General features: G+C 40.1%; 1 protein-coding gene across 1 annotated transcript; it reads left to right on the plus strand.

The window, feature by feature from the left end:
* Positions 1–11,456: 11,456 nt before the first annotated feature.
* LOC147886542 (putative NAD(P)H dehydrogenase (quinone) FQR1-like 2) lies at positions 11,457–12,250 on the plus strand. Its single transcript, XM_087395382.1, has 2 exons — positions 11,457–11,705; positions 11,976–12,250. Exons 1-2 carry the CDS (start codon positions 11,476–11,478, stop codon positions 12,202–12,204), a joined length of 459 nt encoding a protein of 152 aa, XP_087251508.1. The 5' UTR covers positions 11,457–11,475; the 3' UTR covers positions 12,205–12,250.
* Positions 12,251–12,458: the final 208 nt, after the last annotated feature.

The raw sequence follows: 12,458 nt of genomic DNA on the forward strand, positions 1-12,458 counted from the left end.
CAGATAATAGAACACAGCGCATCTGCATTTCTTCTTGTCCACGCAAGAATCTCATTCGCAATTGGTACTATCTGTTGTCCTGCATTGGTTGGATCCGGTCTCGCAACCAGCCTCATGTCCACCCCAGTAGTAGTATCCCAAAGCTCATATGTGCTTAGGATGGTCCTGATCTTGAACTTCGAGAGTGGATAGTTAGAGCCATCCAACTTTTCGCTTTCGCCAAACGGTGGGATTCGTAGTCTTGCGAGCTGGGCATCTCTCACAATCTACTCGCAAACAGAAACACACTACTAAATCTTCTTGCTAGAGTCTAGGCTCTGATGCCATGTAAGAAAACAATACAACATCTATGCTCAACAGATAATAGGATCTCGTACGCAAGAGAGAAAAACAGATAGTATGGAGAATCAAAAATTTGATTACTATAGAACTGATACAATAGATGGTGCTGCCTCCCAGCCGTGCGCTCCTGTGAAAGAAGCTTCGATGGCAAGCTAGAAACAGTAGAGGACGGAGGCTGATGCTAAGGAATCATGGTTGCTGTAGCCAATGATGAAATGGGCTTCACGGGCTTGCTCTTATATAGCCACTAGTCGTAGTTGGTTGGACCCAAATGGGCGACTAACCCAATTTGCCCAAAACGGTCGACTAGGGATCGGTCCCAAAATAGGCCATCGACCACACGATAGAACCATGGCATAAAGTAGAGCAACCAACCTATGGTCACCATTCGGCCCACAGCCATCTGGGATCATCTGGGACTCCAAACGGGCCCCGCAACCCGAGAGTGGGCTGCCCTGGGAAATGCTCTCTCTACCCTCAGTGTGGTCAGTCATGGGATGCCTTCCTGCACTTACATGTAGCCTAGTTGGCAGTGTGCCAACTCTGTGCAGCCATCAGGCCACACATGGCCCCTATCTGGTGTCCAAACCAGGACCTACTGGATAACCGAGCTACTCAAATGCCTTCTCCTCATATGGGGTGGTTACAAGTAGAGTTAGCTAGTTCCCGCATAGTTACACGAGAGTGGAGCATTGATATCTAACAGTACACTGGCCGCTCGTAGTTGGAGAAGCGACTCTCGAGTGCACAGGAGTACCCTGGCCACTCATAGTTGGAGAAGCGACTCTCGATGGCACGGGAGTACGTTGACGGCTTTGCGAGGCAGAAGGACCTCTTGACTACAGCAGGGGAGAAGGGGCTAAGCTCTATAGCCAGCTGGGCTATCTCGACTCTGTTGGGGTAATCTGAGCTGGTATGGGATTCAGGTGGTTTGGAGTCTGTACTGCCAACTCATGAGGGGTGTTTGTAGTACCTGTCATGTATGTGTATAACTTCGTAGGAGTGGGAGGGTGCCCCAAAATGTTATATAACTCCCGAAAGATGGGCATCTTGAAGATCAGATGAGGCTGAAGATCCTGGCCACATGATGAATTGAAGAAAAGAAAAGAAGAAGATTACCATCGAGCATGCCCTTGTCACTAGATGCAAAAGAAAAAATAGAGTGACAGCCTGACATTGAGCAAGCATTTATAGACTCCTGCATTCTTTGAATTAGAGTGACAGAAGTTTGTATCCTCGGGGGGGTCACTATGTCTAAACCCTCTATATCACGTGCGTTCAAGGCCTATATTTAAAATCCCTTATCTGTAAATTTTTTCATTGATAAAATGTACCCCTTTTCTATACAAATCTGTAATTTTTTTCCAAAACTATTTTAAAAAGTCCCTTATGTATATTTATTTCTGTAAATTTTAGGAATAAAAAATATCCTTCTGTTGAACTCACGTGATAGGGTTACATATGATGAGTGACCCCCCTGAGTTTGTATCTGCTTGCTCAATGCCAGGCTATTAAAGCTTCACATGGGAAAAGAGAGGAAAAGAGAGGAAGAAAAGAGAGGAAAAGGAGGAGAAAAAAGAAAGGAGATAAGAGAGAAAAGAGAGGAGGGACAGAGAGAAAAAGAGAGAAGGAAAGAGATGAGAAAAGAGACGAAAAGAGAAAGAAAGAGAGGAGATAAGAGAGGAAAATTACCACGAAAAGAGAAGGAAAGAGAGGATAAAAGAGAGAAGGAAAAAGAGAGACAAGGTGAAGGAAAGAGGGGATAAAAGAGAGAAAAATAGAGAGAAGGAAAGAGAGGAGAAAAGAGAGGAAAAGAGAGCAAAAGAGGAGAAAAAAAGAGAGAAAAGAGAGGAGATAAGAGAGGAAAGAGAGGAGAAAAGAGAGGAGGGAAAGAGAGAAAAAGAGAGAAGGAAAGAGATGAGAAAAGAGACAAAAAGAGAAGGAAAGAGAGGAGATAAGAGAGAAAAAGAGAGGAAAAGAGAGGAGAAAAAAGAAAGGAGATAAGAGAGAAAAAGAGAGGAGAAAAGAGAAGTAAAGAGAGGAGAAAGGGGAGAAAAAGAGAACGCAATCCCTTATTTTCTCACGAATGCAATAATCATGCAATCCCTTTCTATGATTCATGCAATCCCTTTCTTCATTCATGCAATCACTTATTTCCATCATTCAATATGTAATCCTTTTCTTGGAAGTGGAAGTGGAAGGGAAAGGGGGAGGGAAAAGAGAAGGAAAAGGAAGGGGAAAGGGGAGAACAGCTAAGATTGTCGGAGTGCATCTATAGACATGTCTAACAGCTCATCTATAGGCACGGTTGTCGATTTTCCCAAAAGGCAGACATGTCTATAGATGCGCTATTAGATGCGTCCATAGACATGCTCTGACAGACGCCTTTTTCTAAGAAATTAAAAAGGACATGTGCCTGACCACACTAGTACAAAAAACATTCGTTCGACCTACATACGATAAAGGACAAATCCAAAGAGAGCAACTTTTAAAGAAGATCAACTGTCAAGAGACTTACCTTGGATAGAGGTATGGAAGCTTCTTGTCCTTCTTCAAAGTTGCTTCTCTTTCTTCTATTCCTTGTTCACCCTCTGCTTCTCTTTCTTCTTCTCCTTATTCACCCTCTTCTCTTGTGTGCTTGGGGATGATTGTGTAAGCCTAGAGATGAGTGTGGGTGCTTGGAGATAAGTGTGGATGCTTGGAACTGTGTTTAGGAAAGCAAGCCGTGCGACGTTAAAAGTATGTGAAGAAAAGCAAGCACGCTAAAAGTAGGTTCGAAAATCAGCTCGCAGTCTATGCGTCTAAAGTAATTTTAGACGTGCCTATAGACGCACTCCACAGTACAGACGCGGTGTTAGACGTGCTTTTAGATGCTCCATAGAGTTTTGACATTTACAACTCATCCAAGAAGAAATTTTTTAAGTTGTTTATATGTAGGATGTCTTCATTGTCAACAAGTAGCCCCAGTGAGGATGAATCCCTCCGTATCCACACCATCGCGAAATGTGGTTGGAGCAAAAAATCAAATGTATGTGTGATTGATGTCGAGGAAACATGTATCGTGCACGCAGAATTACACTCAATCACGTCTCAAAGTATGGAGAATGGGATGCGATTGTAAACATGGTAAGTGTTAAAGAGTTAAGGTTGATTGAGAGGTATTGAGGTGTTAATGTGTTTGAGTTATGATCCCATTTTAATTTGATACAGATGCAGTGTCACACCTACATATGTTGCCCTATGCTTGTCATGAGGAGGCAAAGCGATGGAGATATGAGGTGGGATCTTCAAGAGGGACCGTTACGGATGCATGGAGTGATGGTGATAGTAGCCCTCCGCCATTACCTCATGAGGCCATGGAGGAGGAGGCGTTTGATGACATGATGTGGGATTTATATGTCCATCAATCCTCAGGTAGGGATGATAGCATGGAGCAGGATGATCATTTTATCGCAGCATCGACTCCTGTTTTTGAGGGGTGCACATTCTCTATTCTACATGCCTCCCTTGAGTTACTAAATTTGCAGACCATCTATGGATGGAGTAATGCAAGTTTGAATGCATTGCTCAAGTAAGCTTTAAAGTCTATTTTGCAAACATGGTGAATTATGCTAGTGGGTCAATTACTCGAATGCTTTTTCTCATTTATGGTCTTCACGTGCAGGCTATTGCGTAAAATACTTCCAAGGGAGAATAAATTACCGACCTCAAGAGATATGGCAAGGACGAGGGGATGCATATCACAATGGAAGAATGGGAGTATGTTAGGGGATGTGTGAGCAAGGTCGGTATATAGAATGTTATGCATAAGTTAGGAGCTTTCAACAATTTGGATTGCCTATTTAATTGATTTTGTCTTGGTGTAATGTACTATGTTCAATGCTATATGGTGTGAGGGTAAGCATTTTCGAACACAACGGATTGATGATAAGAGAAACACATAAGATTGCTGCGTCATTGCTAGCTTTGAGGGAGCCAATGGAGCCATGGATGATTATTGTGGCATAATCCAAGATATTGTTAAGCTTGACTTTCGACACTTCTTTGTGTATGTTTTGGATGTAAAGTGGTTCAAGGACGTGGTGGAAAGAGGCCCTTATGCAACAATCAAACACCATGCAAGTGGCTTTGTAGCTATTGACTCCACAAAGTTTTGGCAAAGTAAGAAGGACACACTAGTACTACCGTAACAATGTGAACATGTATTGTACACACATATAAAAACACTCACTTTTAAATATTTGATACCTTCGATGCAAGGAAAATAACATGATTGTATTTGTGTTTGAATTAGGTTGCCTATCAACCAATGGTGGATAATAATAGGTGGTGGCATGTCATACCTAATATGGAGCATATGGAGGATGATCATGGCCATGGAGGTGATGATGACCGTGATACGAGAGAGGAGGATGATCATGAGATAGGAGATACAGCTATTGAGGCCATTACCCGTGAGGACGAGCCTACCATTAGTGATGCTGATTTCGATGAGCACATGAGTAGCACAAGTAGTAGTGGGTTGAATGTATTTGTAGATCTTAACACTGGTTTGGATTTTGAAGTAGATAGTTTGGCAAGGGTTCATCTCATTGAGGATAAGATTGAAACTGGAGCCCATCATTGATATTGGCAAAAGTATTTTACATATTGTCTCATTCTGCTCACCTCACTTTATTTTTGTATATGTGAGTTTGCCAAAAAGCATTGATATTTTTGTTAAAATTATGTGCTTTGGTAATCATGGGCAATGTTAAGAAAGTAGTGATGTACATTTATCAGCTTGCACCAAAATCTCACTTTCTATATTCTCTGTTTTGCATCTAAATCTGCATCTAAGTCACAGTGCAGATGTGCTAATAGATGCGCTAATAGATGCACAAATAGACGCGCTCGTATTTTCTCTATTCTTGAAGCACCTATAGACACGTCCGCTATCTTGCGCATCTATAGTTGCTTTGTGTTGTTGTGATCTTCAAACACCTCCCCATGCCATGCATGAGCTTTTGCACTCTACTTAAAGTTCCTGCCCTTGCCAAGTCATTTGTATCCAATTTCTTCCCACAGCTTTTGTTGGTGAGCTTCTAAAACGCCTCTAAGATCTTGTGTTGGCCTCATACATACATATTCGCCAGTTTTAAGGGAGAGCAGAGAGATCATGGTCTTTGCATCGAAACGTTCTTATTTGTTGATGATCCTGCTCTTCTGCAGCTGCCACCTTGCTTCTCTTCTTCCATGTTTTGCACTTCTCGTCCTTAGTTTCATGATATAGCCTCGCATGTAGTAGACCACCAACATTCAAGCTCCCTCGTAGCTTGCTTATCGGAGGATGCTGCTACATTAGACTACTTATTCCCTTTGCATTCCCCGCCGTCAATCAGCATCATCAACACCCAGCAGCATCAAACAATCGGCTTCCTGGAGGAGAGACTATAAGGCTCAACTCCAGGGGTAGGTGCACCATCGCCGATCCACATAGCTGCCAGTAATTCGGTGGCAATGAAGAACATGAAGGTGAAGGAGGATGTGCATACATGTGTAGTGTCAAAGAAGCATGTAAAGCAAAAGGCATTGAGAAACAACCACCATGCCCTCGTGTAACTCTCCAAGGTGCATATGTGAACAACACATTTTTGGGTAGGATGCCCTAGGAATCAATTTCTACGAGTGTCACATGAGCAATCACTTGACCTTAGTTTTTTCCCCATCATGAGAGGAAGGTTGTGTAATTCCTTGCAAAAACCACCTTATTATTCCTCCGATATCTTAAAAGCTCTCGATTCTTAGTAAGCTTTTATGTTCTTGTATTTATTTATGGACGTGTCATTGAGCACAACATCACTATTTTTAACATATAATCATCTTAATTTTGGCATTTTAGCACAGAGATTAAAAACAATCATGAAATTTTTAGACAGTAGGTGCGATAGATCCGTCATACCTCATCCCACATGTAAATACAAGTGGTATAATTGCTTTTATTATACGTGATATACGAAAATGAGTGATTTTGGAAAATTGAAGCAAGAAAAATACATGAATTGTGGGGCATTGCTCGGATGATTTCTCTTTCATAACATAGAAGAAATCATCATTGCTCGAATGATTTCTCTTTGATAACATAGAAGAAATCATCATTGTAACTTTTAAAGTGGACTATAATCATATGATTGTTGGTGTTGTCGTGCATCAATTTTATAGCTAGCAATGCCATTTTGTTCGATTTTCTCCTAGCCAATCACTATCAAGAACATTATGGAGGGTCAATTAGCTTCTTATAATGTTATTTTACTTACACATTCCATTGGTGAATAAGAAGCTCTTCCCTCTTCCAAGAAACCTAACATAATGAAACTTTTAAAATATGAAAGTGTCAAATAAGAATGTTGTAAAACAAAGAAAGAAAACCCACATGTTACGCATGGGGAGAAGTCGGACATTTCCTCTCCGGTTATTTATAATATTAGAGAGCATGCCCCTCTCTTGTTAGCTTTTTGATTTGTACTTTTCTCTTTTTGCTTTGTGCTTTCTACTTGATATCTATGTTTACACATGGAACAATTTTCATTGCTCATGCACTCCTTTGATAAATATTGCTCAAATTCAAAAAGTGGACACATGCATGGCAATGTCAGAACCCTAAGGAAAAGTACAAAAAATATTTAGTTTTGCCCTCATTAGGCACCATCACTTCCTTTTGTAATATGATCCTCACTCGGATGGTTTCATTAAAACATGGCTTGTATTGATCTCAAATCATTCCAATGGGTAGTATTAGGGAAAAGAACCAGTCTTGCTTGACGTAAGTCCTAAAGTATATAATGATTTGAGTATTAAATGATTTTGAATTCTACGAAAATTAAAAAGAGTCATAACTATAAATTTTCTATATAAATATTAATTGCGGATTCTTTAGTGTAAAGGGATAAATTTACAGATCATTAGAATTCCCGGGGTTAAATACCCATACTAAGAATAACTCAATTCTTTTTTTAATTAAGAATTAGATCTATTTCTTTGTTTAAGAATATTACATAACCACACATTTCCTCTATCTCGGTTTGAATCAGGACAAGAAGTGCTGAAAGGAGTGGGGGGTTGATTTTGTAACAACTATCTGGTTCTTAACTACTATTTATCAGCTATTCTTGCTCCACATATAAAAAATTCTCTCTAGTTAGGTAATAAAGTATCTTTGTTGTGGATAAGGGGAGAAATTAGGATAATATCATTGCTAAATCTCTTTTTAGATTGGGGAATTAGTCCAATGACATCAGAATTTACTAGAATTCTAAAATTGATCAAAATTATTGATCGAATCTTAGCATATATGTGTCGATATTACCCACTATAATCATGACAATGCATGCGTTTCTATCAAAAAGTAGTAAAATTTGAAATTCATTTCAATAGCCCCTTATCATATTTGAACCGATGACTTACACCTTACCATGGCGATACTCTACCATTAAGTTAAAGGGGCTCATTGATTATTGATATTCGAGCGGTATAAAACATAGTATATCATGGAGACAAATTATTTTGTCCTAGTAGTCAAATCAAATTATCATTCAACTTAACCCCCCCCCCCCCCTTCGTGAATGGTGGAAAATTTTGTCTCATTCATTTTGAGGTAGGGGGCTAGCAATTGCTGGAAGTAAAAAATGACAATCAAAGATTTGTTCCTAACATTCAATGTGGAGAAGCAGAGGATTAATAACTTCAAGATTATTCGGGAATCAATGGGAATGCACAAATACCCCTGGTATATAGAAGGTTGTACATTAAATAGTTGGGATGACAATGCAAAAAGGGTTTCTCATCCACTATGTTACCGAATACCAAACCAATATTTGACTTTGCAGAGACAGGATTTGAACTCGTGACCTCAAGGTTATGAGCCTTGCGAGCTACCAAACTGCTCTACCCCACATAATTGAATCATTCAATGTAATTATTATACAATCCCTAAATAATTACATTGACCTTGGGTAGATCCATCAAATAAATAAATATTTATTTATTAACGACTTTTGTTTCATTTTGCACAGAAAGTAATATCATTCTATCAACTCAATTTTATCAACCCAAGCAACATACAAGCATGTGCCATTTCACGCAATACATGTCTAGACAAACCAAAGTCTGAATAATTGGATCTAAGTCATCCAGTTAAGGAGCAACGATTATGAAGATGGGTGGGTGCATTGTTACATGGTAAGGATTTTAATTCCTTAGAGATCTTTAATTTATTATGTATTGATAAACTATTTTTCATTTCCCGTTTCAGAGACTGACAAAACAAAACGATACTCCTCAACCAATTTAAGTTTTTCCTTTTCCTTCTCGATGTGACTTTTTTTTGCCATAATTTATTAGCGATACTTGAATGTTATTATGAAATAGTATTTCAAAATAGGTTGAATTTGGATTACAGTCTAAGCAAAACAACGCATATAATCTGTCACTTATTTTGATCAGGAATAGGTTCAAGCCAATGATAAGGTGATCAGTTCACCCCCATCTCAGATGCCGAGGGTAAGCCTAGTACAATACCTATCTCTAGTTGGGGAGCGGGTGAAACAAAAAATAGAAATATCTATTTTTTGTTTTTCTTCCTCTAATATAGCTATATCTATTTATAAAATATCTATCCAAATTTACCCGATGTTGATGCTATTAGGAAAGCGGCGTAAGTAAATACATAACCTACAAAGAAGTGAGCCAATCCCACTAATTGTGCTTGAACGAGGCTTGAACAATAGAAAGAGCTACTGGTTTATCCTTCCAACGAACCTGATTAGCCAGAGGTGTCCATTCATGAGCCCAAGATAGAGTCTCAATCAATTCTTGCTAGTCACCGCACTAGGAAATTGAAAACATAAGTCCAATAGCCTAAACGAGATGGCCAAATAAAAATATCCATGCCCAGACAGATAAATTGTTCATGCCGAAGGGGTTATAGCCATTAATTAGTTGAAAAGAGTTTAACCATATGTAATCCCTCAACCACCCCATGAGATAAGTAGAGGATTTGTTGAATCGGGCTACATTTCCCTACCACAGGGTGATATGCTTCCAGTGCCAGTAGAAAGTAACCCAGCCAATAGTGTTAAGCATCCAGAAAACTGCCATATAAAAAGCATCCTAGGTTGAAATGTCGCAAGTACCATCCCTACCAAGACCCCGTCGCAAGGAAAACTATAACCAAATTCTTCCTTATGTGGCATCAACTTGGAGCCACGTGCATCTAATGTGCCTTTTACCAGAATCAATGTAGTTGTATGTAAACCTATAACATGATGAACCAAGAAATCCCCAAGTCCAATTGTTAAAAATAATGAGTTACTATTATTATTAATAGCATCTAACCAACTGGGTAACCATAGGCTCTGACCAGCATTAAATGTTAGACTATCCGCTGAAGATAGAAGTACGTCGAACCCATACAAAACTTTACCATGAGCGGATTGTATCCATTTAGCAAATACAAGTTCAATAAGAATTTGCTTTTCTATAGTTCCAAAAGCCAGCATGACTACTATTGTGGCTTCTTTATGCTCCAACATCCTTGCCAATACATTATCCCTATTTTGTTCCAGATTATAGTCCCGAATAAAAATATGGCTTAGTGGGCGAAGGCCCCCATCATAATAAACCCAGCAAGATATTGGTGATGAGTATATAATGCAGCTTGGGTCGTGAAATCTTGTGCTACAAATGCATAAGCGGGTAGGGAATACATGTGTTGTGCTACTAGGGAAGTATTGACTCCTAGAGTAGCTAGAGCAAGGCCTAATAAAAAATGGAGGGAATTATTTACTGTATCATAAAGTCCCTTGTGTCCGTAACCCAACCTGCACCCTAGAGGAATGTGGGCTTCGAAAATCTCCTTCATGCTATGTCCGATACCGAAGTTAGTCCTGTACATCTGACCGGCAATAATAAAAACAACTGAATTGCTAAATGGTGATGAGCAATTTATCCGTTAGCCACAAACTTTGTGTTTGCAGATGAAATCCACCTAGGAATGTTAAAATAATAGTTCCTCCTCCCTAAGCCCAAGAAAAATGGTCCTAAGCCTTGCGGATGTGGGAGTGCAGTTAATAGATTATCCCATCTCACATGTACCTCAAGATTCGGGAATAACGATGTGAATCAAATGTCCGTCCAGGCTAAGGAGGTCACTCCGAATAGTTTTGATAAGTGGTGATTAAGGCGAGACTCGACATTTTTGAACCAGGAAATATCAGGTTTCCATCTGGGCTATAAGTGTAGCCAACCCGCTACCGAGAATAAGGGAGAAATGGCTAATAGAAAGATAGCTCGAATATAGAGATCTTGGTTATTGCATAGACCAATAGCATACCACCACTGATGTATACCAGAATAGGCAATATTAATCGGCCCCATAGCCCCCCCTTGGTATAACCTCCAGAGCCTTTATTTGTCATTATCCCATTAATAAACACATGGCCCAACGTGAGGTCTTTAACAAACCAAGCTGTTTAGAGAACATCATGAAAACTCATATGGCATATAAGAAAATTTATCCCTTGAGATGATCAAACTTAACGTGCATACATTAAGTTTAGATTTATCAATATTTTTACGTGAATGTAGTCCTTGGGTGTAATTCAGAGTGAGAAAAGGTTATGTAATTAAACTCTTAGATTATGCATGTTATTGAGATATGAACATAACCCAAGGACTATATTCACGTGAGAAATTTTCTTAGATCATCTCAAGGGATTTTTTTTATAGTCAATACATATGTAATATTTTTATATGGTCTTGTAGACGATGTAGTAGTCCTTGAGATGACCTCACGTGATTTTCTTATAGCCATGTAACAAGTCTCATGGGAAAGGGACAGGGTTGCGTGCCCAGCAGATCAAAGAAACACCCACCTGTGGCGTCTCCTCCGCTCTCCCCCAAGCAAATCCGGGATGACAGGACGGATACACAAGGTCGGGAAGTGTCCGTCGATTCCACAGTCGCAAACAATCAATCTACAATCGATTCACCTGCAGTTCCTTCCACGAATCTGAAGATTTACATCGTGCATATTCTCTTCGTGGGCTGTTCAGTTCCTACTCCATGTATGGCCATGTTGAGGCTTTGGCTAAAAGAATGAGAGCGCCTCCCAAAGATGAACGGATCCCTGTTATCTCTGCGAGTGAGCTACCAGCTGCGGACGCTCTGATTTTTGGGTTTCCCACACGATATGGGGCGATGGCTGCCCAAATGAAGGCTTTCTTTGATTCCACTGGCCAGCTCTGGCGAACCCAGGAACTTGCTGGGAAACCGGCTGGTATGTTTGTAAGCATAGGCACACAGGGAGGACGGCAGGAGACCACTGCGTAAGCTGCTTTCTCCTTATGCACTGCAAGTTGTTCCATCACTCATTAGCACCTTCCTTATCATCATACAGATAATCATCTTTGTGCACGCTACCAAAACGATAAATTGCCCGAGACATGATAGATACGAGTGATAATAGACAGACTAACTCTTAGAATTGATTAGTTGCATTAGGCTCCAGTATGAACCGTTAGGTTTCAAGTTGGTGCTGAAGCATCTTTTTTTCAATCTACTGTGGTGTGGCAAGGTAACCATCTTCGTTTTTGCAGCTGGACGGCAATCACACAGTTAGCCCATCATGGAATGTTGTTCGTCCCAATTGGATACACTTTCAGTGCTGGAATGTTTAAACTTGATGAGATCCGAGGTGGCTCACCATATGGGGCAGGGACCTATGCGGAAGATGGAAGCAGATTACCAAGTGAAGCTGAGCTTGCCCTTGCAGAGCACCAAGGAAAGTATACTGCAGGCATAGTGAAGAGACTCGTTGGTGGTTGATCATATGTATTCCTGATTAGTTTAACTTTTCAGGGTAGATTTTCTGACCAAGGTTTTCATTTGCGAAATTTGTTCTCTACCATGTTATCTCCCAACCTGCTTGCTTCCTTCATGCATGCCTCAAATGATGCAATATTCAACACGGTGAGTCAGTCATGCAGTTTAGGACTTCGTAACCCCAATAAAAATTGAGGTAAGAGCTGTTCATCGTTGAGCCTTTCATGGGGCTCACATCTTGCGTTCAAATGCTTAAT

The sequence above is a fragment of the Dipteris shenzhenensis genome, chromosome 24 (assembly GCF_047967505.1).
Source record: "Dipteris shenzhenensis isolate YYH24624 ecotype China chromosome 24, Dip_SZ_1.0, whole genome shotgun sequence".
In the NCBI taxonomy this organism is placed as follows: Eukaryota; Viridiplantae; Streptophyta; class Polypodiopsida; order Gleicheniales; family Dipteridaceae; genus Dipteris; species Dipteris shenzhenensis.